The sequence below is a fragment of the Passer domesticus genome, chromosome 9 (genome assembly GCF_036417665.1).
Source record: "Passer domesticus isolate bPasDom1 chromosome 9, bPasDom1.hap1, whole genome shotgun sequence".
Lineage (NCBI taxonomy): Eukaryota > Metazoa > Chordata > Aves > Passeriformes > Passeridae > Passer > Passer domesticus.
This window is the reverse complement of record NC_087482.1, coordinates 37,872,871-37,900,589: the sequence shown is the minus strand read 5'-3', so window position 1 is coordinate 37,900,589 and position 27,719 is coordinate 37,872,871. Positions and strand designations below refer to the sequence as shown.

At 50.2% G+C, this 27,719-nt stretch overlaps 1 protein-coding gene across 2 annotated transcripts; it reads left to right on the top strand.

The window, feature by feature from the left end:
• The first annotated feature begins 471 nt into the window (after positions 1-471).
• FAM107A (family with sequence similarity 107 member A) lies at positions 472-27,719 on the top strand. Of its 2 annotated transcripts, XM_064432878.1 has the most exons (5): positions 472-745; positions 11,470-11,533; positions 20,848-21,022; positions 23,993-24,149; positions 24,568-27,719. In XM_064432878.1, exons 1-5 carry the CDS (start codon positions 722-724, stop codon positions 24,673-24,675), a joined length of 528 nt encoding a protein of 175 aa, XP_064288948.1. In that variant the 5' UTR covers positions 472-721; the 3' UTR covers positions 24,676-27,719. The 2 variants fall into 2 exon arrangements, with proteins under 2 accessions (XP_064288948.1, XP_064288949.1); XM_064432879.1 differs by lacking the exons at positions 472-745; positions 11,470-11,533 and adding an exon at positions 12,426-12,902.

Sequence of the window (27,719 nt, the reverse complement as noted above, 5' to 3'; positions counted from 1 at the left end):
CATTTTGAAAGCTGTATTACTGCAGGGACAGGCACCTACCTGGCTGCTCTGCACTGTGTCTTCACCAAACACAAGCCTGAGCTGCCCAGACTCCCAGGATGCAGCTTCAGCTAACCTGGGCTCACCTGGGGTCACAGGAGGCACCGAGGCTGCAGTAGCAAACACACAGCCTGGGGTGTTTGTGGTAGCAAAGTTTGCAAAATCCAGTGCTGCAACAGGAGCCAAGAGCCAGGATGCAGACAGGCAGCAGAGGGATAATCTTCCTTCATTTTTTGGGGTCCGTTTGGGCAAAGCACCAAAGGAGTATCTAGGAAAGATGCCACAGGCAAGGACCTGCGGTGCCGGGCCGCAGCTGGGCGAATCCGCATCCTGTGACATCTTGCCCTGTCAAGTGCAATTACCGTAATCTTCCACAGCCTCTCAAAATACGGATCCCGGCTTAGAAACCGGGCATCCACAGCATGAAAGCTGCCTTTGTGCCCGGGCAGAGCCTGGGTGCGAGCCAGCCGTTAGGTGCGTGAAGAAAATGAGTTCTCCACGTGCTGGAAGAAGGGAGGAAAAGCAAGCTTTCCCACCCGACCCCGCCACAGCCGGGCTGGATTTCACGCTCGCCGCCCCGCAGCAGGCGCGGAGGGGCCGGGAGCAGCGCGGGTGTCCCCGGCAGTGACCGCCGAGAGCCGCCGGGTCCCGCCGGGGGCAGCGCGGCCGGCACATCCCCACCATGGGCGCGTCCCACGGCAAAAAGGTAACAAGGCTCCGGGGCGGTTCTGCCAGGGGCTGCGGCGGTGAGAGGGGATGGAGAAGGCGCCTCTGCTCACGCGGGGCTCGGTTCGCCCCGCGTGCCGGGGGCAGCCGCGGATTAGAGGGACGGAGCCGCTCCGGGGCGCGGGAGCCGCTCGTCAGGGCCGGATTAGGTGATTCCATCTGATGGGCTCAGCCTCGGGGCCTGCCGGGGCTCTCAGGACAGCGAGGAGGGGATCAGAGCATTGCAAGAGTGGCTTTAGGACAGACAAAGTTTGGTTCTCTGGGGAGAAATGTCAGATTGGTTCTGAATGCCTGCAGCAGCCTCTGCGGTGTCTCCTGCAGATGCCAGGCAGAGCAAGCCCTGAGTTTCTTGGACTGGGAATTGGTGCCAGCTCCCTCCCAGGACAGGGAGGGGCTGGGCCGGGTCCCACAGCACCAACATGTATCCCTGTCCTCCAAATCCCCTGGGGAGAGAGGTCAAACAGCTCCAAAGGGAAACAGTTTTATGGAGTCAGAGCCTTGCAGAGGTGGCTGGAGATGGTTGGGCTGAGGATGTTGCATGTCATTTTGCTTCCATGGCTGATGACATCAGTGCCTAGGGATGCATCATCCCCACTCAGTTGCAATGCCTTGTCTGGAATAAGATTTACATAGCTCATCTCCCAGCTCTAAGAGAAACATACTTGTGCACCACACTAGGTAATAACTTCCACTGGGATGGGGACAGCAGTGACCCTGTGCCCCAACAGGGACTCTTCACGCTCAGCCGAGCATGACTGTGGCCTTCAGAGGTACGGGCACTAAGTGCTTTCAGAATTTTGCCAACTTGCTGGACTTTCTTCCAAAACCAAAGCTAGGCACCCTTGCAGAGCAAACATGTGAAAAAGCAACCCACTGGCCAGTGTGATCAATGCCCAGAAGGAAAATCAAAGCTGAAGTGGGACTAGTAAACATTTCTCTATTTTTCTGGGCTTCTGACAAGTGCCAGGTGCAGGAGGTGCTGCTCCAGCTCCCATCCCTTTACCAAGGCCACGCTGGCTCCAGCACACACGGGAGCCGTGGCTGTTCCATGGCTCAGGACTACAACACACCCAGGAGGAGCCATGCTCTGCCCACAGCTAATCCCCAGGCCCTGCTCACGTGGCCCTGACCTTCAGGCCCCGGCGCATTTGTAGAGGCATTACTGGAAGCAGGGAAATAAGCTGGTTAGGTCAGGCTTGGCTCAGCGCCACCCAGTTAAACCCCGCTGCATACAAAGCAGCCCATGGCAGCCTCCTGACCACCAGACCAGACTGCTTTTGGACAGCTTTCCCCACTGTTCCCTCTCTCTGAAACACCACGATCCCACCACAGCCCAGCACTGAATGGCCTGGCTTTGAAACGCTGGAGCTCGGGCTCTCCAGTTTCCTGGCAGCTCCTAAAAGCTGAGACAGTTTTACTTTCATGGGTACCAAAAGGTCAGAGATGTCACTCCCATTTCAGCCTCCCAAATGTTGCCTGGCTTGACAAAAGCCTGTGCCACTGCCCAGCTGGCACCAAGCAGGGATGTCTGACTGGCAGCTCCTGGTCCTTTACCCTTAGGCTGATGCTGATGGGAGATGAAAACAAGACAACTCTTTCTGCTGCCTTTCCAGGGTGGGTGTGAACAGCAGGATCCAGCTCTCCTGAAGAGCAGGATGAGTCCAGGTGACAGCAAAGCTCCCCGTCCCCCAGCCCTTGCAGAACCAGGGCTCAGGAGGCACAGCTCAGGGCACAGGACCTGCCAAGGCTGAACCCATCTATCAGCAACAGCCCAGACAGGACTCACAGGGAGCACAGAGCAGGGCTCAGCACCCCTGGCCAGCACAGCCTGCATTAGCAGTCTCAGCTGCACCCCTTTCAGGCTTAGTGCAGAGCAGCACTCCAAGGGGATTACAGTAGTGGATTGTGGAGTGCAAGGCAATCCCCAGCTCCTCAATAAAAGGGACCGGAAGGGCTGCCAGCGTGGCTCCAAGGACATTTTTACTTTAAAAGGCTGCATCTAGTCCCAAAAAATCTGTTCTCGTATCACCAGTGTTCTGTGGGCCCAAGCCAACAGTAGGGCTCCAGCAAGGCACAGATTTTTGCTGGGCTGCCCTTCTCTTGAAGGGAAGGCAAGGACTTTGCCACAGGCTGGTTCGTGCATGCTGCAGAGCTGGTGCTGATTGTCTGATGAGCTGGTGATGATTCCCTGCTGATTCCTCTGCTCTGCAGGGCTTCAGCCCCACTGGTGTGGCTGACATCCCTCTAACCTCAGCAAACATCCTTCAAATAATCTGCTAGCACAACCTCACCAGCAACAGATCCCCAGGGTGCCAGGGTAGATGCTCCAGACCCTCTGGCAGTGGAGGAGGTTGTTCCCAGGCACCTGAACCTTTCCACTTCTTTTCTCCAGAGAGTTTTCTCAAGGCAGAGTTTGCATAGTGGCTGTTTCCCCAGGGAAAGTTCTCTGTCCCCAAATTCCCAAGAGTGTCAGTTTACACTAATGTCAGATGAGCCCGGATTAGCCCTGCTGCTGAGCAGGGAGCTTTGCTCTGTGGCTGGTTTAGAACAACAAGAGGCAGCACGCCAGTGCCAGGGAGAGAGGCTCTGCTTGTTCAGGCAAACCACAGTACCTGGCTGCCCATGCTGAAAACAGGGCTTTGAGAACATCCTTTAAAACTCCTCCATCTGAGCAGGACAGGACAAGCACTTCTGGGAGCTGCTGTTGGGACTTCCCCACAATCACGACTTGCCCTGCTAGTGAGGGACCCCGACAGACTGGCCAGAGAAGTGTTTTAGCCTGTGCCACAGAAGGACAAAGAGGTCTGAAACAGCCAGCACCTTGTGACACCCCAAGAAGTCCCATGGTCCAGCAGCTCCTCTCAGCAGGGAGGAATCATTTCTCCAAGGCAGTGAGCTGGGACACCTCTGCTCCATCACGCAGCAGGCACAGTGGGATTTTCCTGGCTCTCCCTGACAAGTATTTCAGAAAGCTGGTAGCCAGTGTCCCTGCCAGCTCTTTGAAAGTGTCCCTGTGCCTGGGCAGCACAAGATCCCTCCGAGGGACTCTGCCTGCTCTGACACTGCAGCCCTGGCTGTCCCCCCTCATCAGCCAGGGCTCCAGGGCTGCTCCCCTGTCAGCGAGAGGGGCTGCAGCTGCCAAGGCCCCTGAGCAGAGCAAATCCCACTGACAGTCACAGAGTGCCAAAGGCTGTTTGGTGGCACTGGCCCCAGGAGCAATCCAAAAACCAGATGGCAATAGGAACCACAGTGTTTCAGTGTCCTTGAGCATTGTGCTTCTTGGAGAGAAGGGTTTGCATGTGCTGCCTGCAACAAGCTTGCTTAGAGGGGCAGGGATGAGAGCTACAGAGGACAGCAGCAAAGTCCCAAAGTGCCTCAGGAAGGGAGACATTAGTGATAAAAAGCCTATTTCTGGGCAAAAATAACACACACCCAGAAAATAATGGCTCTGCACCATGAGACAGCAAACATCTCTAAGTCCTCTCATCTATCTGACACAGTCCAGAGTGGGAGAGCTGGGCCAGGGCTAGTCCCAAAACCTCCACAGAAGCCCTCTAAAGTGACTTTATCCTGCCTCTTGCCTTCCTCTTCTTCAACCCTCTAAGGTCCCACAGGTAGTAACACATGGGGACTCTAAGTAGAGACACTGCTCTGGGCTTTTGTAGCTTTTAAAGTGAATAACATGATGCAGCATCCCATCTCTCAAAAGCCAAACTCATTACAGTGGGGCTGCTCTAGCTCCTAGAATGAGATCACAGCTTGATTTCTTATTTCTCCATCCCAAGCATCTAGACAGCACCAATAAACCAGCTCCAACACCTAACATAACCCACTCCCTGCCTCCAAACAGGCTCCTGAGAGAGCTCCAAGGGGCTCAGTGAGACAGGGAACTCACTGGGACACAGCTAGCCCAGGCTGAAACTCTGCCTTCATGCACGACAAGCAGCACAAGGGTTCGATCCATGGGTGAGGGTGCTGGGCAGGACACAGAGGAGTGTTCTGCCAGCCCTCCAAGGCTAGAGCAGAGGTTATCCAGCACTGGCTAATGCTGCCTGCAGCACTGGGGTGGAAAGGGAGTCATGGAGAGGGCTCAGACTGAAGGGAGGTGCTTGATGTGCTCATGGAGAGACCAATAACAGCAATGCATAGGAAATGCTGCAGCTGCTGCCTCTGGGATGGCTCAGCAGTCCTCAAATAAAAATGGATTAAAGTAATTAAAGGCTTCACTGGTTCACGCTGCTCCTGGGGGGGCTTAAGTGGCATCTGCTGCCTCCTCCTGAACCCTGCATTAACAGGGATGCTTCATGTCTTCCTCCTCTGCCTCCTCCATTTGCAGCCCATGGTGGTATTTGCAGCCTGGCAGGTGGCACCTCATCCCAGACAACAGCCAAACTTCCTCCCTTTTGGCCCCTTCCTCTGGGGTCTCCTCCACACAGGACCCAGCTGGCACAGGCTGCCTGCAGGGATCAGACCCCACTCTGCTTTGACCATTTGCTACCAGCAGTGCCTGCCCTTGCTTTTCACAAATTCCATTTTTCCAAGGTAAGGACCAATTCAAGTGACCCTGGGCAGCTAAAGAGCCCAACAAGGGGGTGTCGTAAGAGCAAATTTCTGATAGCAGCCCTATCCTTGGCCCCTAACATATGGTCCCTAGTTGTGAAATGGAGTGATGATGCCTGGCAGCTCTAGGACAGCATGACACTGTGCCAGAAATAAACACTCTCACTATTAATCATGTGGCATAAGCCTCACTTTTCACAAAACAACATTCTTCAAGGCACTTTAGAGTGTCTTAATAGTCTCTCTGCAGCATGACAAAAATTCACTCCAAAGCTGCTGGAGCCCTTTTGTGCCAGTGACTGATGTTCTTCCTGTGCAATCAGCAGCATCCCCAGAAATAGTGGAGCAGCCTTTCATATCAGCAGTGGTATCACATCTCCAGCACAGGGCAAGAATAAGCTCCTGAGACACGTAAAAAATGGTTTATCCATTGCAGCAACAACTTTTAACTGCTGCTGACAACATTGAGGTGGGCGATATGGGTATTTCCAGCAGTGAACAGGGCTGCAATTTGGCTTTGCCCTGGCATGCAGAGGTGGTGTGTGCTCTGCACTTTGCAAGGGACCAGATTAAAAAGCACTGAACTGCAGGTGAGGATTTCCTCAGGGACCAAGGCAGAACAGCTGGTCCATCAGCATGTGCACTGCCCTGCTTTGTGCCAAGAGCCTCTTCGTGCCCTTCTCAGTGAGATGTCAGCTTCACAGTCAGCTCCACTGCTGACAAATGAGCTTTGTGCAGTGGCTGCTGTGGGGCTGAGTCCTACCACTGATTGCTCTCATTAATCTGCAGGAAATTTTCTGCTGAGGTCTGGTGTGTCACATTCCACCTCCCCAGCCGTGTGCTGGGAGCAGCTCAGCTCAGCCATGGTGGGAAGCTCCACTGAGCTCCCTGCCCCAGGGCTGGCAGCTCCAGCAAGCCTCCATCCCCATGCTGCTGCCTCCCTGCTTTAGTTGGGTTTTTTTTCCCTTTTTTGTTGATAGTCAGTGACACGAGACTCGATTTTCCAGCTTTCACACCACAGGAGGGCTGTGCTTGCCTTCTGGGGCCACAGGGATTTGGGAGAGAGAATGACATTGGTGAAAAGACAGGCAGGGGTCAGCACAGCACTCATCTGTGTCAAATTGTGTGTTCTTTATGAATAAAATAACACCAAGCACTATTTGAAGCATTTACAATTTTCTACTCGACCAGGCAGCAAAGTGGCCACCTGGCTGGTGCTCCAGACACTGGCACATGAGCTGAGGAGTGTCAGCCTGACCCCACAGGCAGACCAAGAGCCTGATCCCCTTCTGTAAGCCTAAATTTACAAATTCCTGTGGTTGAAATATCCTTGAGGCTGCTGGCTGCTCTCGTGAGAGTGGCCACATGCATCTGCCCTCAGCTCACTTCAGCCCAAGAAAGGCTGCAGACTTGTAGAGGTCAAAAGACCAGTAATGAAATCTCACACCAATAACTTGATATTTCTTAGAGCCCTTTGCAATGTGATAGTGAAATCAGCTATGGTTGTGGCCAGGGACCAGGAGTAACAGAAGCTCAGCTTGGTTTGAAAAGCCAGCTCCCTCTGGGCAGGTGTGCATGGAGGGCTGGGCACGGGCACAGGACAGGGATGGGGCAGGGCTGAGGCACACACTGGGTGCTGTGGTGGCTCCAAGATCCCTTCCCATGACAAGGGCAGCAGATTTTATAGCTGCTGGCCCAGGAATGCTGGGATGTGCCTGGACACCGACTCCTGGGAGCCTGCCCGTCCTGACTGCAAAACCTGCCAATGCAGCAGTGTCCCATAATGAGCTGGGAGCACAGGAATGTGCACAGTCAAGCTCCCTGCCAAGGAGTAACCCTCCCAAACCCGGCACTGCCTCTGCAAGAGACAGGAACATGCAGTTTCTCACAATCCTGAGAGCAGCTCCATCCTGCCCGCCACCAGGAAGGCAGAGCCCAGTCTGCAAGCTCCAGAGGGAGCAGGGTGTTACACTGCTTTTCCTAGCCCTCAAGAAATTTTGGAAATTCATCCAAACTGTAGTGCTTCCTTTGGCCAATGCCTTCAGAGCATTAGCAGCACTGCGAGGCATTGGGTTGTGCTGCTGATTTTGTGTGTTTCTCCTTACCAAAAACACGGTGTCATCCCAGCAGACATGAGCCCTGGCTTGCTGAATCAAATCAGCCCCAACACCTCACATGGCAGGACCTTGCAGCAAAACAATCGAGCTGATAGATTTTTGTGCATTGACATCACAAATGGGAAAAAGTCTTACTAATCCTCCAAAGTTCCTTCCAGTGGATGACTTCATGGATGTCTCTGGATCAGTCCCAGCTGCTGCAAATGAGCAGAGAAAGACCAAAATTCAGCAATAACACAGGGGATTTGGGCAACAGCTCAGATGGCATCTCAGAGTCCGGGGCATATACGAGCACTGAAAACAGCAAAAGGTATTTGGGGCTTTTCAAAAGCAATGGTAGAGAACAGTTTAGTTGACCTCTAAGTCAAATGTTTTGTGGCTTCAACACACACAGAAATGCTGGCTTGGATCTCCCAGCCATCAATGAACCTTGTTCCAGGTAATGACAACTCCTTTCAAAGTCTCTGTGTTTAGCACTAAGACTGTTATAATCAATGATGTGGTCATTCATTGCACACTGATGTCAGGAGCTGTCACAGCACCTTGGGGACAAAGTACCTTTCTCTGAGTCCATCTACTCCTAAACAGGTCGAGCAATGTCTAACCCTGCTAAATCAGACCTGTGGGACAGTCCCATCAGCCCAAGTGACATTTTGTCCACTTGTATACCTCTTTATCACCCTGATCAGATTGCAACAATTTCTTACCTAATTCATTAGTTCAGACTTTGGCTACAGTGCAATACAAATGCTCTGATACTGCTTCTTAATGGCACCTGTATTGATCTGAACCTGCCTGAAGCCATTCTCATCACCCTCTCCATGGCTGGCACTCTGACCATGCTGATGGCTCTTTTCCCTGCTTTCCTCAGAGCACAGAGTCCAGAATTACTGTCAGCTGTGCTACAAGTAAACATCACAGCACCCACACGTGGACAAATAACACTGATTAATGGTTTATTCAAATTGGCTGGCTTTAAGCTCCAGTAGGAGCATTGCAGTCCCCTAGTGGGGAGCCAGGGAGGAGGACAGTGGTTGGAGGTGGTGGTTCAGAGCAGCCCGTGCCTGTGATACTGCCTCCAGACATTTGCTGCAGGAGCTCTCTGCTGGGCATCCGAGTTAAGGCCAGGAACAATCCTGCTGAGGCACAGAGCTGCCCAGGATATTTGGGAGTAACACAGAACAGTGCATGTAAAGCATGGAACTACTTACTATTTCTACCTTGTGTTGCTTTGTGGGATTTAACCCACTTAATCACCAGGCTAATTCCAGCTGAAACAGTGGGTGTCCTCACTGGCACGGTCAAAGCAGGACAGGGATGCCAGGCAGGAGGAGCTGCCTGCAGGCTGGAAGCAGCAATGCTCCCATCAGCAATGTCTCCAGGACTGTCCTGCTCAGCTGCAGAGGGGCACAGTGTTACTACTGATACTAGATTTATTACTACTTCTTACTCCTGGCAAGATGCAGTCACACTGCACACAGAAATGGTTTTCCCATGGAAATAGAAGGGTTTGGGAAATAGCAGGCATTTTCTGCCCATTTACTGCAACACAAACTCCCCATCTGAGCCCTCTATGACAAATTAAACCCTCTGACTGTAACAACTTTCCCTCAGCTGGCTGGGGACTGAGTGCCATAACCTGCTTTGTCCCATAGGGAGCAGGCAAAAGTCTCCATCACCTGGCAATCATTAACTGCCCTGCTGAGCTGGGGAGGTGCAGGGAGAAGCTGTCCTGCTCTGCAAATACACTAATGGCTCAAGTGGAGATTAGCAGGAGTGTGTTACCAACCAACCTGTGCCAAGAGGTGACAGGGTACCAGGGACCCAGCGTGGTCTGACCAGCCTACACATCCCCTGCCTCTGGCTTTGCCCCCACCAAGGTCACCACCACAGTGCAACCAGCATGACTTCTGAGGCTGTACTGGGATTGAAGGAGTTTGTGCTGGGAACTGGTGCCACAGGGTGGGGGGGAAGGCTGGGCTGCACAGCCGGTCCCTAGCACCACAAGCAGCACCTCAGCCCACAGCAAGCATTAACTCAGCAGAGCAAATGTTTAACCAGCCTCCAGGGCCTCCCTGCGGCAGGAGGTGAAATGCCTGCCTTCCCCTAGGTGACTTGAGCAGAGCAAAGTTGTGCCTGCAGAGTGGGAGCCTGACCTGTCTGGCAGTGATGCTGCCATCCCAACCCCTGCTGAGAGTGCAGATTTACTAAAGATCCAGGCAGAGCTGTTTGCCCTGTCTCTCACAGCAGCAGCCAGGCTCCTCAGCAGGCACACACTGTCACTGTCACTGCACTCGTATCAGTGGGCAGCACTGCACATCCAGGGAGGGCCAGGGTTGCTGATGGGAACTGGATTGACACATCTGGGGCTTTTTAATACACAGGAGACATGGCCACACAGGAAAGCTCCTGGTGCCACTCTCTTTAGTAATTGGCTAAAGAGAAGACAGCCAGAAGCCAACATCACTAACACAGTAACTCAGCAGCTAAAACCCCATCTAATGAACAGCCCTGGTAAAAAGAACCTGGCTGTGGGCTCCTTCAGAACCATTTTCCTGTTCCCAGTACTCATTAATAACCATACAGCCACCCACCAGTGACACTCCAGGGGCAGCATTATTTTCTCTTTACGTGCACATTGAATGAGAAAACCATGTCATTCCCCCAATGTCCCAAGGGATGAGCCCCCCTGTGCCACATGTCAGAGTTGTACCAGAGCTGTTCCAGAGCTATCCCAGAGCCACGCCAGAACTGCCTGGGTGTGCCAGCTGCTGACTCGGGGACACCCTGGGGTGATACCTCCAAAGGAGATCCCTCTGCAAAGCCCTGCAGCATTCCCAGCCACACGGGGCCATCCCCTGTACAGGAGATGGAATGGGTGATGCTGGAATGAGCTCCCTGTGTCACCTTCTCCTAGGACATGAAGCCACTGCCTAAGACACACAGGGCAGCTGGTGAATGATGCAACTCCTTGTCTGCAGGAGCCACTCCAGATAAATCTCACTCAGCAATCAACCACCCTCACAAAGTAACCTTCAGGGAGCTACAGAGGCAGCACAAAGGCTTTTTGTTAATCTCAAAGACACAGGAGCACAGGGGGAGATTGCTTACTAATTTAGATAGCAAAGAGAACTGTTCTGCAAGGAGCTCCCAGATAAAGAGCTTTGCCATGAAAAGTCCCTTGGCTCAGGACAGCACCCCACAAACTCCCTTCCTCTCTGCAGGAGAGGAGCCCAGCTGTGCAGCTGGTCAGGCACCAGGGCACATCAGAAATATATCCAGGAAATTTAGCTGGCCTTTTTCTGATTTTACTCAGTTAAAAGCAGATGTTGATGGATCACGGCCCTTTTCTACTCCCACTTCCACCAGCCATAACCACACTTCCTTGGGAGCTCAAAACAGGTTTAGATCAATGCTCTTTTCCCCCTTTGACACATCTCCAGTGAACTCACAGACCTGAAACTTGTTCAGAGGTGACCCAAGGGGAAGAGCACAGATGTGTATCCATTTCCTTTTCCATTCAAATTGAGCCAAATGATGTTTTTGAAGTGTGCAATGAGCAGCCAGGCCATGGGACAATGCATGATGTGAGGGGAGTCTGCTGGGCCACGAAAATCTTGTGGGGCACACATGGGGTGTGTGGTCACAGCTTGAGCAGAAAAACTGCACAACCTCCCTATTTAAAGGCCTCTCCTTTGCCACAGCCTTGGTTTAGGTGCAAAAGCTGTGTGGGGTCTTCCAAACCCTGCCTGTGAGTAATCCACAGCTGGACAGGTCAAACTGACTGCACTCACAGGCACACAGACACACCACACACTTGGAGTGAGGACCAGCCTGCCCCTCCTCTCCTACATCTGAGGCCCCATGTCAATAAAACTGAGCAGCTCCTGGTCAGGAGGTTAAAAATAATAATGATGTTTTTTAGTCTCTGGTAGCAAAGGACAGCAACTTCTCCTAGGTTTCATTTCCTGTGATAGAGCAATACCTGTGCAGTCTTTTCTCATTTCTCTCTTGTCTTTTCTTCCAGAAAGAATATTCCCTTCAGTCCAAGGGCCTGAGTGGAAGCAAGAAGCCAGGGAGTGGCAGTTCAGGTGAGTGCCAGCAGCCCGTGCTGGCCCTTAAACAGCTTTGGAGGCAAACTGGGAGGGGCTGGGGCTTCGGCTCACACCTGGTGCTGCTGAGCCCTTGGCTGGGATGGGGAAAATGTTGGGATGTGGAGAGGTGCAAACTGTGGAAAGGTGCAACTAAGTGAAAGAGCACCCCTGTGTCGGTGAGAACTTGGCTTCTTTCTCCAGTCCTTCACGAGGCCAGGAGTGTCAGGGCAGGACATGGCCAGGAGTGTCAGACCAGGACATGGCCTGGACAATGCACCTTTGGGTGCCTCAGAGTGTGAAGGTGACTGGGCACCCCAGTGGTGCCCCCCAGCTTTTCCCATCCCCTTCTCTGTGTGGAAATGGTTTTGCTTCATCCCTGACCCTCCTGGGCCTGGGACACTGAGCACCTGCAGGCTGGCACTGGGCAGAACTGGACCACAGAACCCACTGAAGAGCCAAAAGGAGTTGCTGGAGTGGTTTAACCCCTTCTTCTCCCCCAATTTTGCAGCCTTTGGCTTCCTAGGCTGTGGCAGTTCAGGGACAGCCAACATGACACCTCCCAGCCACGGTGAAGATGGGGACAGGAAGCCCAGCTCAGGCAGGGGCTGCACCCAGCAGCAGCAGCAGACCTGGGGCAGCGATGCTGTGGCACCACACAAGCTCTGATGCCACCAGGACCCCGAGCAGGGGCTGCTTCTCCCTCTCGCAGCCCTCACCCCCGGGCCGTGCGGCACTCGGGGATGGCAGGGTGTTGCAACATGCCAGGGAATAATCACGATAGCTCGAGCGGTTGCCCTGGTGCCGGCTTGGCTGTTGCAGTGGTTGCTAAAGAGAGTGGGCGTGCGGCTTCCTCTGGGGCGATCTGATTTCTCCAGGAGCGTGGTTAAGGCACGCTGAGGAGGAATCGTCCTCCGTGGAGCAGGGACGCGACCTCTCCTGCAGCAGCGGCGGCTGTGCCGAGCAGGCAGCTCGGGTGCCCGGGCACGCACAGAGGTGTTCGCTGAGGGGCAAAAAAGCGATCGGCGCCTTCGTCTGTCCTGGGAAAACACCACCAGGCAGCCAAGAGCCGAGGCAAGAAGTTTTCAGGGCGGCGGAGGGAGCAGCACCGAAGGCCAGCGGCGGCCGGCGGCCGAGCCGCGGCGCTCCGTGAGGGCCCGCTGGGGTGGCAGGAGCGGCACGGAGGGACGGCCGCCACCTGCACGTGACCTGCCGTGCCTGTGGCACCGCACGGGCGGGCAGGAGCCCGGCGCCTTCCTCCGAGCGGCCAAAAGTCTGCCGGGCGCCGGGGCGGGCAGCGGCCCCATGTCGTGGGGCGCAGGGCAGCAGCTGCCCGCCGGGCTCCCCCGGGCCTCGCTGCGGAAATCAGGTAAGCGCAGGGCCCCGCTGCCCCCGGGCCCCGCTTCTCCGGTGCTCCCTGCTGCGGGCGGGCTGCCTCATCCCCTGGGATTGCGCTGCGCTCTGTACACAGGTGACTTGGGACCCGGGTTTAATTTTTTTTCTTTGAGCTATCATGCTACTTTAATACTTCTGTAACTGGTTGAGGAGCTGTCCTTCTGCTTCTGCATTTCCATATCTCACAAGAAGTTCCCTTAGAATGCCCATCCTGCAATGCAAACCTTCTTGGAGGCACTGGGCTGGATGGGGACTAACGCAATCCCTACCGATCAACATGGGAGGACATTTTCTGTATTTAACAAAATACCTTTGAACTAACTTTAAGCATTCATTACTGATTGATGTGCATCTCTGTCATTGGCAGGCAAATGTGCAGAGTAAATATTTGGTGAGATATTAAAACTAAGTTTATGATTGTCAAGAGGGACTGCTAAGCATCTGCCACTGTCAAACAAAACTAAACCAGTGCTCCACATGCTGCTTGTAAAAGGCATGGGACATCTTGGTGATTGCTAACAGACTAGGATCTCAGCCTTGCTATCTTTGCTTATCACAGTCCAAGGTAATTAAATGAAATTATTAACCAGCACACCCAGTCCTGTCTGCCAGCAGGGAGGCACTTGCTGCTGCCTGATGATGCAAGCATTTCCTACTGGTAACTTCTACATGCCAGACAGCTCAGCAAGCCTCAGACCTGGTGGCATTTCTCTCTTCTAAATCCATGTGCATGAATGCTCAGCAGATGCCCATGGTGACATCCAGAGTCCTTTGCCTTCGGGGTGACGGCAGGTGACAAGGCGTGAGCAGCCGGGGCTGAGCCCAGCACTGCTCTGTGCTCCCTTAGGCAGGTGCAGTGCTGGTGCCATGGGACACCCAGCCCTGGGGCTCAGCAAGGGCGAGCAGGACTGGGGACGAACTGGGGACACTGGCTACACCAGTGGGAGAGCACTGGCTGTACTGGAGGGGAGCACTGGCTTACGGGTGAGCAGCCCCATCCTCAGCGTGTGCTCAGCACAGACACAGAGGTAGGAACAGTGGTGACACGTGGCAGCAGTGCTGGGAGCTGCAGAGATGTGTCCTCCTGTTTTACATTTCCATTAGGGTTTTCTCTGCGTCTGCGACCTTGTGACCCCGTGGGGTTTATTTCTGACCGTCAGGGCTGAGTGAAGGCGAGGGGACCTGGAGTGTGAGTGCCTGCTGCCCTCAGGCAGCCACTTGATAGCTGGGAACTGCTTCCCACAGCAGCCACATCGAGTTACGCTCACCCTATTGCATTATAAATACCAGAATTAGCCTTGCTTAATTATTTAAAACTATAGATTAAAAGCAGACAAAGGCTCTTTGACTCCTTCCCAGAGCACACCTATCATTTATCAGAGGTACGGTCGCCTGGTGACAAGCACAGGGGAGCGTGCCAGCTCTGTCGGTATGAGGTGCTCCCGAGCTGCTGGCACAGCTGGAGCCAGAGGAGGGGAAAATCACAGTGAGGGTGGGAGCTGGTGCCATCTCACCCAGGGAGGGTAATGTTTAACATCTGCCAATCTTTGGGCTCACATTATTACTATTATTATCATTATTATTATCATTATTAACGTCACCATCATCCATCTCCAGGGCAGTAAGCCACAGCAGTCATTACGCTAATGTGAATTACAGGTATTTTGTTCCAGGTTGTTGTAACAGCAGCACACGGATTACTGGGGTGATGAGGCACATTTTGTGGGCTCAGCTGTCGGGACTCACCCACAGGGTGTCCAGGCACCCCATCAAGCAGCCCCCACATCCAGGTCCCTCCCCCTGCCCTGAACCCACCGACCATGCAAAGGGGGCTTCCTAAAGCAAGTGCCCAACTTGGAGGTCAAACCTCCTGTCCTCCTGGCAGATGATCCTCTGAAGAGCTGCTGTCATCAGACAAAGCTTTGGGGCTTTCAGACACTGACATGGAATTCTTTCCCATTTTGCCAACCCCAGCTATCCCATATTTCTAAAATACAGTTAATTAACACTAGAAAAACCATGCAAATTAGCAAGTGCCATCAATTGAAGAATCCAAAACCAATGACAAACTTTCAGCTTTATCCTTTGTAGGACTTAACATATAGCATGACCTTTTCTGCCATTACTCTCTCACAAGAAAAGCTGTAGAGCCAAACTCCAGCTGTACTTCAGACACTGGAAATGCGTTGACAGAAAGTTCATACTCTAAAATTTTTTTAAAAAAACAACTTAAGTCCTGGTTAACAGAGAAGCATTCAAGAGCTTAAAAGTAACAGAGGCTGGTTTAAAGATCCCACACACCTCCACCTGCACATGCAGGCTCTTGTGGGGAGTGAGGACAGGCCCTGGTCCTCTCAGCATTCCCAAGAGGGGTGAGAGACAGTACTCTCACTGTGAGGAAAGGAGGGTTCCTCAAGCACTGGATGTTCTTGGGGTCTGAGACCCAGAAAAGGGATTGTTTCCCCCCGTAATTGCAGTTAAAAGAAACCCACATTACCCCCAGGCCCAGGTTACTTGTGTAAATAGCTTTAAACTCGCTCTGCTGGCCCACACTGGTGTGTTGGTTTTGCAGCTGCCTGACTTGCAGGACGTGTACGACCAGCTGCTGTCAGCAGCCCTTCATTAATCTCTTGGTTCTTTAAAAAAGACTCATTCATTAATAAATCGTGGGCATCCAGAAAACCAGAGGTTCTTCTCTGTAACCAGAGTTGTAAGTGATCATTTCTGCTCAGGAAGTGGTCTCTTGGATCAGTGGTTTTACAAACCCAGATTCAGGGCTCTGACCCTGGACATCCTGAGATTTTTGCCCAGACTTATCCCTTCTACCAAGTAACAGGGTCTCACAAGGCTACAGACAGTAATATCCTCTGAGTACAGATCCCATTCCCAAAATAATACCTTCTGACTGTTTTTACATGAGTGGCATTACACAAAGGCCCATTATCTGCCCAGAAATGGATGCCAGTACAATATTTTTAACAAAAGCAGTTTGTTCATCATCTGGCCCTATTGACAAAACTCATCTGAGATGCTCTAGTTCAGTTCTCAAATGACACAGACAGCAGAAATAAAACACTGTGAACTACATTTGCTTTCTAGATTTCAGCTAAAGTTGAATACTGACCTGTGCTGCAGAAGGCAGCACTGACAGCTTTGCAGTTTAAGGATGCAGGTGGCATGGGAAAGGGCTGAGGGATGTGCAGGGGAAAAACAAGATGTCACAGGGGGCAGGATGTCAGGAGACCTTGGCAAAACACAAGTCAGGCATTTCACATAGAAACCTACAAAAAGCAGCTGCTGTCCTGTACAGGTGCAGGTTGACAGGTGTGGGCAGGACCCCAGTCCTGCACTCTACAGCTTTCTAAATCCAACAGCTATGGATTAACTCTACTTCCAACCTGTTTAGTTTTTCCCTTGTAAAGAACAGCTGTAGCCATGTAGGCAGCCTAAGCAGAGCTGCATCCCTCAGGTTACCTGCCCTTTCCAGGACTGTTAATCCCTTTAACATTCCTGGGGATTATTTCCATCCCACAGGAAAGGTAGCACAGGCTGCCAGCAGCAGTGCACAGTCCTGACATGGAGGGGCTCACACGGCAATCCACCACCAGGAGACAAATTGCTTAATCCTAAATAAATGTTCTGTGAAGGGCATCTCCTCCTTGTGAGGGAAAACCAAAAAGCAGCAGCAGCCAAAGGAAGCACAGCCCAGCTCCAGCTGAGACAAACCCTCGTGTCCAATGCCTGTCCTTGGGCATGAGCCAGTCCTCTCCCTCCTCCTCTTCCTCCTCTTCTCCAGGAGCAGGTTAAAACATCTCTCCTTGTTCTGGGGGTCTGCACAAAAGCCACTCAGCACCTCAAGCAGCATACCCTGTTTTACACTCTTAGTAGAGCATATTTAATATAAATTTGCAGCATTCATGCTTTCAAAAGTATTTAGTGCTGCACCAAAGCTGCCTGATATTCTGTTTCCCATAAAGATTGCAGATGAGCATAATCAGAAGTGGAAACAATTTGTCCCAGGATTGCAGAGTGATGATTTTATTGCAACTCTCCCAGGAACTGAGGGATTTATAAGTATTTCCAGGTGGTCTGAGCAGGAATTTGGGCTTTGCTTTAGGTCAGAACAGAACAAGATATTAAAATGTCACTTTGCTTCTCCCGTCCCTGGGGCAGGAGGGTGTCTGGTCTCTGGGCAACCTCAAAGATGCTGAAAATTCCCTGTGTGGTCTCCTAGAAAACTAACAGACTGGAGGCTCATTTCACAGTATGGCTGAGAGAGGAGATAACTCCATGTGTGATGTCCAAGTACCTGCAGGAGCCCTGGCATCCTCATCCTGGCAGTCCTGCTTTTTACTAACAGAAAAGCAGCTGGAAACACACATTCCCTAGAAAGCTTTGAGCTTCTAGAAATTAAGAAAGGGAAAATACCTAAAAGCAAGCAAAAGCCTGAGTTGTGGAAGCAAACAGAGTTACTTTTTTATAAGCAACACTCCAAATCAGACCTATTTAAAAGATCACATTGTCTTCCTCAGTGCAGCAGGGGGTCTTAACATCCACATGTATTTTTTTTGTTTGTGTCTTGCAAAGAACAAAATAAAAATGTCCAACACCTTTTGCTGATTTATGATGGTGGCCAGGGAGGTGCCAGGGCAGAGCCTTGTTCATTGATCTGCGGCTGAATCATGCAAAAACAGACATCCTGCTGTAAATCCACTGCAGAGACCTGGCTTGATTTACACCTCCAGCACCATAAATAATGACAAAAAGCAGCCTGATAGCACTCTGTCTCTGTTACATGGACATGCATTACCTCAGGTCTCGGAGATGATAGATCTACTCCCTGACAAACATTTTGCACTGGGTCCTATTTGCCAACCTGCAGGAGAAAGGATGCCCTATCCTTACCTAACCCCAAGCTGTGCTCCAGACACACCAGTATTTTTATATTCTCATTTTTCTTTTTCTGCTCAGTGAAAATGAAGACATTCCTTGAATTGTTCCAGGCTGAGGGCTTCTGAAGGTTTAAAGTGCTATTCTTGTAGAGAGGTTCAAGGCTCCTTCCAGTCCCAGTCAGGGCTTTGACTTTGTCCCTGGGGCAGCAGTACAGACACCCACGGGAAGCCAAACCCTCGAGGTGGGTTTCTGCACACCCCTAGGCACATCTAGTGCCATGAAAACCAAGCACAGAGGTACCTGCTGTGTCCTGGCCCCCGCAGTTTATTGGGGCAAATTGCACTCCTCATGAGGACTTTCACATGCTGGTTTAACAGAACCAGCCCAGAAAAGCTTCCAGTCCATTTCAGTTCCTCCCACTCATTCTTTCCCAGTTTTTTTTGTAATTTGTACTAGTTTAAAGGAAAAGTTCCCTATCTGCCTTCAGGAATAGGTTGATAAATGGCTGTTTCTTTGTAAGCCTCGGTCATGCAATGTTAGATTGCTGCAATCTGGAAATAATTACATTAGCCCATCCAAAACCTCCAGGCTCACCATGGTGCTCCCTCAAAATACCACACAGACTGTGGATGTGGGGAAAGCTAACCTGCCCAAGCAAATCTCCCAGGATCTGGGTCTTGGGGTAGGGAAGAAGGGACTCCCAGTCCTGAGCTGCAAAAGGAAAACCATACATCATGGAGGCAGGGGAAAAGAGTATTTAATAAAGAGCAGTGCTGCACCAGTGCCCCAAGAGCTTAGCAACAGAACCCAAGAGCTAATTGGTCCAGAGAAAAATACCAAAGTCACTTGACTTTCAGCCATTTACACACTCAGGTTGGTCCTTCAGGCTTGGTTGGCTGCATAATCCTTCCACACAGTCTTCTCATGGCATTATCCCATAGCAGAGCACATCAGGTGGATTTAAGATAGACAAATCCAAGATGGACATGTCCCAGCCCTTCTCCTGACATGCATCAGGATTTGGAACCAACACACAAGCAACTGTGGGCACCTGTGTCACTGCAAGCAGCCCTGGACTACACAGGAACAGCAGGAAAGGGCAGTGGGATGACACGGTGACATTGAGCCTAGTCTATTAGCACAGCTTTCAAAAACTCTGTTTCCATTAAAAACACCTGACATTTTATTGAAGTTACTCCATGGAGAGACCTTTTTGTTTGAAAAATGAAGACAGAGCTTTGCCATTTGAAATAGGAGTTTAACCACTTCATTCATGCCAAAACAAACCTTTGGTTTTGTACCTTCCTTCCTTCCTTCCTTGTCTTTTCTCTGCCTCTTCTGTGAAGAAAGAAAAAAAAAAAAAAAGAGATAAATACAAGGAAAAAAATGAAGCCATTTTACCCCAGTGAAAATCTGATATGTTTTCTCATTGTTGCAAACCTGGCTTTCATCTAACAAAAATTAGCCATGAAATTGCACTGCCTTAACCCTTGGCTGTTCTTCAGTCCCTGCATCTCCCTGGAAGGCAAGGCTGAGCTCCCAGTTTCAGCCTGGGGAGTCCAGCCCTGCAAGGGTTTGAGTCAGCCTGGCACTTGCCAGCAAACATCAAACCACACCACCTTCCCTTCTGCCAGCAGTGATGTGTGATCCTAGAGGAAAATAATGTGATACAAAAAATCACTGGTTGCAGCTTCCAAGCACCCTCTAAATATGTACCGAACTATTCACCCCAATTACACTCCTGTAATGGGCTCTGATTTGTTTTCCTTTGTTCCAAAGCAGTAGGGCACTGGCCACATTAACATTCAATGAGAAGTTGTTTGATATTGAATCTTTTCTTCAGCAGTATTATTCCTTACACAATTTTGTTTGATTGCAATCCACTTCACATTTTTAAGTGCTTACTGACTGTGAAAGAATGACCTAGCCTGCTTTCTCTTGGCTTTTTTTATTGATTTCTCTTTTAAAAAGGTTTTATTCCTTTTATACATGAGATTGAAATAAGAGAAAGAGGCAACATTACTGAACAACTGTTTTTCTTCCAGCTCCATCAACCCATATAACTTCACAGTAGGCCTCAAAAAATACTGTAATAATGAGACACTTAAAGACATGAAGCTGCCTACACCCTTTTCCTGGGACTTTTTTGGTTCTTACTGGTAAACTTCCAAATTGTTCAAGTGAATAGTCAGGAATAAATTGCTCTTTCTGAGCACCTGATTAGACCATACACTGAGTAATTGGAGGCAGACCTACTGTGCTCCTCATTTAAAGACACAGCCCACCACATGCAGTTTGTCTTGTAACTTGTGCTTTGCACTCACTTTTTGTAGGAGTTTTTTGTAAAGAGAAAATGTAAAGGAATTGGAAAACACCAGCAGCGAGCATGCCGTGTGATTTGCCTGAAATCCAAGCTGCCATTCCTTCCAAAACAGTGGGCTCTTGTTCTTACATCCAGAACATACAAATTATTGCAGCATGATCACAGACTGCATGGGCGAAGGATGCTTTTCTTGGCCCTGGACTCAATCCTGATGAATAGGTCAGCAGGGTATCAGTAAAATCTTTCCTTGACAAGAGGTTTCAGATACTGCAGGACTTCCTCAGGCCAGTGTTTCAGAAGCCCCTTAAATCCCACAGCATCCACTTGTGCTATGGGACCAACAGCCTCATCCAGAATGCCCAAAGCAGCAGCTCAACACAGTGTACACCCATGGCTGCTTCCAGTTTTAGTTAGATCTATCTTGATTTAATTAATCCTTGGCACTAAATTCTGCAGCCACTGAAGTGAGTGGCTGGCAAGTAATTTAAGTGATCTAATTAATGTGTCTCATCAACAACTCAAAGGGAGTATATTTTAAAACCTCTAAAAATCCCACACTAGCACATGAAGGCACGTGCACTCTGACACTGACATGGTGTCCAGCAGCCAGGACAAGCACCAGCTCCTCTCCTCAGCCTTTCCTGGGGTTCTCACACCAAGCAGGGTGAGACTTGTCATGCAAACACCTCATTTTTTCTTCCAGCATCGATGTACACGGAAATACAGCGGGAGCGACCAGATGGTGGGAATATCCTGACTCACCCAGACTACATAGATGGAAACCCAGACCTCATCAAACCTAAAAAGCTCCTAAATCCTGTAAAAGCCTCGAAGAGCCATCAAGAGCTGCACAGGGAGCTGCTGATGAACCACAAAAGGTAAGGGGAGGTTGCAGCCTGCCACTGGAGCAGCCCAAGAGGTGCTGAGCTGTCAGAGCTCAGGAGCTGAGGCACAGGTGCCAGTGACAGACTGCAAGCTGGAACAGCAGGATAAATTCCCTCACTTGCAAACACAGTACCTGTCCTCTTTGGCTGTGTCCTTTCCTCTTTTCTCTGATGTGACCATTTCTTTTACAAAAATAGAGCAAAAAGCCCCCGCTCTGCCATCCTGAAGCACTGGCTGGCACTTTTTAGAGTCACAAGCACTGGAAGATGCAAGGCATCCCTACAGCCCCTTTTTGGTGTCCCTTGGAGGTTTTCTGGTTTTTCTGTCTCCATCACTGATCTGCCAAGTCCCCAGCAGTGCACAGCATGTCTGTGCACTTGAAGGTCAATCCAAAGGCAGGAAGAGGTGCAGGCTGGATGCAGCCATTGAAAGCTGAGCTGGCAGTGGGGTGAGATCATCTGCACAAGGCTACTCACCAACTCTCTAAATATCAAACGGGTGAAGACAGGCTAGAATTCCTATTCCTGACTTCCTACCCCATCACCCCAATTTAACTCTCTGGGGGTACAGATACAACATCAGGAAAACCATAGCAATGACCAAGAACCTACAACTACATCATTCCATTGTGGCAACTGTCTGAACATCAGTGCAATAAAATCATATTCAGCTCAGAGGCTTTTAAGCACAGCAAAAAATCTGCTGGCTTTTTATTGACATTTTCTGAACACCCTGAAATACCCTGACACAAAAGCTCTTTGGCTGCCTAATTAAAAGGAGCACAGCCTCTGTTCTAAAGGACTGCAGTCATCACAAGAACCAGACACGTATATTAATTCAGTGAACAATCAAGCCTGCCAGCAGGGTGTATTAATCAATACTGGCACTGGCTGGGCTTGGGTTTGATTTGATTTTCCCAGAATCAGAAGTATTACAGGGACATTTCTCTGGCATCAAGGCAGATGTCACTATACTAGCCAGATATTTTTTAAAGTCTCTGGCGTGAGAGTGACCATCTCCTCCCTAGTGATACTGCCCAGTTTAAAGGGTCACCTACCAGCACTGTCTTTGATCTCACAGAAAATTATTCCAATCTAACCATGATGGAGCAAAGGAACAAGGAACCCCTACAATGGAAACAGCAGAGAGGAATGGCAGAGAAGGAGGTGCAGACCCTGCAGCACCAGATCACACTGGCAAACACAAAGTGCATCACCTCTTTGTGTTCCAGTTCTGTGCCTGCCACCAGGTGTCACATCCACGTGTGCCACCAGGTGCTGGCAGGAGGCAGCTCCAGCACAGGCATCCTGCATCACCTACTCGTGTTGCCCCTCTCAAGCATCAGTTTAAAGCTGTTTTGGCTCTGACCTCCCAAGTATTTTTCAGCAAATATGTGAAACAAACCCTACTGCAAAAAGTAATCTGTTGTCGCTGGTTTCTTGTCACTCTCAAATCTACCAGTTTTGCTTCCTGTTAAATATTACCATTGAGGGAGAGAGGGGAGAAGGGGAGAGAGAAGGAATTATGACTTGCTCCTGTTTCTGCTTTGGTTGGTTTTTCCCCCTCAAGCAGCAGGGAGAAGCAACTGAAATCAGCAGCTTGTGTAACAAAATCCTTATCTTACTCAACACCTCTGGGCACTAACACAGGCTGATTAAATCAAAGAATAGTAACAAATCTACAGGCAACATTGCAAGCTGTGTCTCCAGCAAGCCAAAGCAGGTCTTCCTGCTCTCAAGCCTTGGGAAAAGCAATTTTGCAGCATCCAAGTTGTTCCTGCTTCAAAAACCACAATGAAAGCTCTGGGGCCAAGGCTAAGGCTGCCTTCACTGATGTTGCTGTGAACTTTGTCCTGTCATTAAGCAAAACAAAATAAATTACAATAGGATGTATAATTAAAAGTGGTACTGGGAGGATGCAAGCACTGAGCCCCAGCCGTGCTGTGACAGTGCAGAGGTTTGCTGCACCTGGAGAGGGTGATTCCTCTCATGATGTCAGGTACCACCTCAGCACCTGCTGCCCTGCCAAGAAATCCACAGCCCACAGGGTTTGGTGCCTCTACTTTCAAACAGCCTTGGCCAAAACCAACCAGCCTTTGGCACAGGCATGGGGAGATCCCCTCCTCTCTCAACACAGACCTGCACCCACAGGAAAACCAAACACCACCCATAACTACTTCAGGTATGGCAATATCCAAAGTATGAGGTTTCTGAAATTTGTTCAGGGAACACCTTCAATCTCTTTGTCACACATTTATGCCCTGCCTGCATGGCCCTGCTGTGTCTCCTTTTCTGTGGTCCCACCCCTCACAGAACAGGGATGCATCAAGTAGCCAAAGGGGACTCGGGCACCTGTGCCATCAGCAAATCCTCCGGCTTCCAGGAGAAAAGGACAGTTCATTTTGGCCCTTTGATCCACAACTATCCATGTCAGCAGGGGGATCGCCGGCCCTCAGCTCCGGAGCAAAGCTTCAGATGAAGCAAAGCTTCAGATGGGATGCGCGGGGAGGAAGGAGCTGCCAGGACAATTACTGCAGCCCAATGACTACCCCTGCTGGTGGGAAAAAAATCGTCATTATTGCACATGTTCTCAACGCCGCTGAATCTACACCTGACACGCTAAACCAGGAGCAGCAGGAGCCTACGGAAGGTCCTTTTTCCACACCTGACACAGAGAGCTGTGGTATCCCGGTGCAATGGGATCAGTAGAGCTTCCAGCACCAAATGTGCCATACATCAACAGCAACATTTGTTCACCCCAAGCAGGCAGCCCAAGGCACCATCAAACACCCTCAAACCTTGTGGATGGATTTGTGGGTCAGGGCTGGTTCATGGATCTCATGGAACACAGGTCTCCCGTGCTTCCATTTAGGACCAAGACAAGTTCTGGGGTTGCCAGGCTGGCAGTGGTTACACCCCAGGTGTAGGTGCTCTGGCCCTCATTTATCTGCTTTTTATCCACAGAGGTTTGGGCGTGGACAGCAAGCCAGAGCTGCAGCGAGTGCTCGAGCACCGACGGCGAGACCTGCTCATCAAACAGAAGAAAGAAGAGGAAGAGGCAAAGAAATTGCAGTCTCCTTTTGAAAAAGAGCTATTAAAGAGGCACCAGAGGCTGGATCAGGTAGAACTGAGCTTTCAGCCATCCTTGGGTTAACCCAATCACCTGACACAAGGCACAGGGGAGATGGCTGGGCTGAGGCTCAACCCAAGGTATAGCACTGCTACCCTTCCACAGAACAGGAGCCAAAGTACATCTTCCACTGCTGCCCCACACAGCTGCAGCACTCTCATCCTCACACTGGGATCCACCACTTTTATACTACTTCACCCATTACACACCGCTTGCCGTGGGTCTCTTCTGGGTCCCACACAGTGTCCTTGGGGTTTTTTCAAGTTTAAAGCACCCTAAACTCCATTGGGGGGCAATAATAAACTGCTTTGAGCAATAATAACTGGACCCAGCAATAGTGAAGCCTTGTATTTTAATGTAGCTGATGCCCTTTTGTCCTCTCATGTGCACAAATAATTCTTTCTTACAGCTGGAGAAGGAGCAGGAGAAGCAGGAAGACCATGCACCAGAATTCATAAAAGTCAAGGAAAACCTGAGAAGAACATCAACGGTGACAGGGGACGAGAAAGCAGCATAGCTTCTGCCAAAACCCAACAGGATCCTGCCAAGGCAAACACCCCCACTGAAATCTCTGTACAGGGTGAACATTCCCAGCCACACCATTGGGGCTACTTGCAGTTATTAACACTTGCTCCAGTAGAAGGCACAGAAAAGGTTTTCCCAGACCAGGAGGGAATCACTGTGGGAAAAGTGCAGTATTTACCAAAGTACTCACACAAGTGGATGCAGAGAGAATGGTGTTATTTTCCCCCCAGACTGTGGGTGCACACTAACCACCAGCTAACTCTTGGTTAACTCTAGAAACACAGTGAATATTTCAAACAGGGAGGTCTGTGTAGGAACAGCCAGGGGGACTCCTGCTTCTCTGTGGAAGCAGGTTTGCCAGGCACAAGGGGACAAGAGGGCAGCTGCAGCTCTGGAGAGCCTCCTAGAAACCTGGTAACTAAAAGGGACAATCTGTGTATTACTGAGAACAGCCCAAGTGACCATAATGGCTTTCCCAAGAGTCACTGGCTTTGCACCAGTGTGCCAGTCAAGCATGGCTGAGGCTGTGTGTCTCACCTGCTCTATCAGAAATACCAACCTCTGTGTGCCCTTACCAGAGCAGCACAGGCAGGTGCAGCTATACTTCACAAGCAGCTTTAAACAGCATTTTGGCCATTTCAAAGTGGCTTTTTAGGCAGAAAATACATTGGGCTGCTCCATCAACTCCCCAGGTGGAAGGCAAATGCTCTGTGCAGAAGGCAAAGGCTGGGTGTTCCCAGCATGGGTGTCCATGGAGGTGTGCAGTGACCAGGCAGCAGATCCCTGTGGATGCAGCAGACAGACAGACAGACAAACAGCTTCTTGCCCCTGCACTACTGAGCTTCATCCCCTCTCCCAGCAGCTGGACATGTGCTACCATAGGGCCACCAGAAATGCCCTGGGATGGAGAGGGGGTGATGTGGTCATGTCCCACTGGTGCCAGGCTGTCCCGTTAACCACCCTCCATGCAGCTGGTACCTGTGGGCACCAGGGGGTACAGGGCATGTAGGTCCCTGGTGCAAAACTACTTGTCAGTGCTCCTCATCCCCTTTTCCAGAGGTCAGAGCTGCCTCGTTGCAGTTGCCACTTCACAAAGCTTCTTCTTTGCTGCTGGTATAGCCAAGCTGAGGTGGATGGTGCATTTGCACCATGTTTGGGCAGAGCCTGTCACACTTACAGGGCACCTGTGCCCTGGGATACCTATCTAGAGCTAGGAGTGTGTTTTCAGGAATATCTCAGCTTCTTGCTTCTCACACCAACCCTGATACAAAGCCTGAACAGCATAACTCACCAACTGCCTTTGGACACTGGCTCTTGAATGGCCTCAGCAGACCTCGTCAGCTGGGCAGGTAATACCTGGTTAATCCACATTTATTATCCACATCTTCAGTGGATCTATATGTAACTTAAGGGAAACTGGGCATTTATACATATTTATTAAAAAGTTACTAATCCATTCTCTAGTCTCCTGGTCCAGTGGGATGTTTCATTTCAGAGGGCTGTTGCTTGACCTGGCAGCTTGAGTAAAAAATCTGAGCCACCTCATGTGTCAAGAGCAGTGATACAGGTATGGAGCTTCTGTGACAGACTGGCCTATAAAAGCCCTTAACTTCAGTCCTTGAGCATCCCATCTCATGGCACTGTCTCTGCTGTAGTTTTTAAGGCCCTTGCTCATATGCTTATTTTAAACATTATTTTATTTCAGAAATCCAGTGCATATTGTCACTATGGGTCAAAATTTTAAAGGATCTATTCACAGCCTTTCCAACTGTGAAGCTTTTTATACAGGTTATGACTAAAACCATAAGGAAGAAGAAGCATCCAGTATTTTTTCACAGGGAAAAAAAAAAAGCCAAATTTCTCCAAGGATAAAGAAGTGTTGTTAAGGATGCTTGCATATAGCTGTAAAGAACACTGCATGATGCTCCATAGGTAACATCAGTAACTATGATACTCATAGTAACAAGCCAGAATTACTGTGCTGAGTTTTTGTGAGGAGTTATGGCACAGATTAAGTAACCTTGATCAAAGAGCTCAAAAAAATTCAGCAAATTAATTTGTAATTTTGCCACAGATGGAAATGCACTCCAGGAGAGGCAATCTGTCACTCCATATGCACCAGTGAAATCCATGTTATCAGCTCACCCGGGCTGGGACAGGAGCATTTATGCAAGTCCTTGGGTGGGAGCCATCCAGTAAGGTCAGCAGTGAAGAGGCAGAAAGAATTTTGCTGCTCTTCTTAAGTATTCAAATATTACCTGGAGGGGAAAAATAAATCAAAGTATCTCCCTTTGTCTACCAAGCACAGAGAGGGGCTGCACACAACGCAGTCCATTGTAGCTGAGGGTGTCTGGGTCATTTCCAGCAGAGGTCCCAAAGGGCAAGGGAGGGCTGGGTGACACTGTCCCAACTCAGGCTGGGCTAGCAGAGTCACAAGGAATCCTTCCAGCAGGGACAGGCAGCACAGGCAGCACCCTGGGGCACCCAGCAGGGCAGAGAGAGCTTCAGCCCTGAGCAGAGCTGCAGGCTCCAGCCCTCGGAGATGGCACATGGGAAATGATCCTTTTACTGCTGAAGTACTGGCTTAAACATCACAGCATTTTCCAGCAGAGCTCTTCTCACCCCTCTGAACTGATAACCCCCAGGTGGGCTCAGACACAGAGCCTGTACAGCTTTCACCAATGCTCTTGGGCTTCATGCAACAGCAGTGAGGAGGTGGCACCCTAAAAAATCAGCGTAGGTATCTCCAGGAAGATTTTGGGGTATCTTTGTGTCTCTTTCTTTTGCATTATTTTTTCCCTATGCTTCTGAAGCACATTCCTGAATTAAACTGGTGTATCCAGAAGGTACAGATTATCAGATAATATTGATGGAAGACAGTTTTTTGCACTGTGTATGTTGCTTGTGTGGTATATAGTCTGTATTCTGTGTTGGTGTTTATAAATTTATATAAAACTATATATCAGGCACCTCTACTGAATTAACTCACTGTTTAATGTGGACTCTTCTGAAGAAATAAACTAAATGATGATTGTA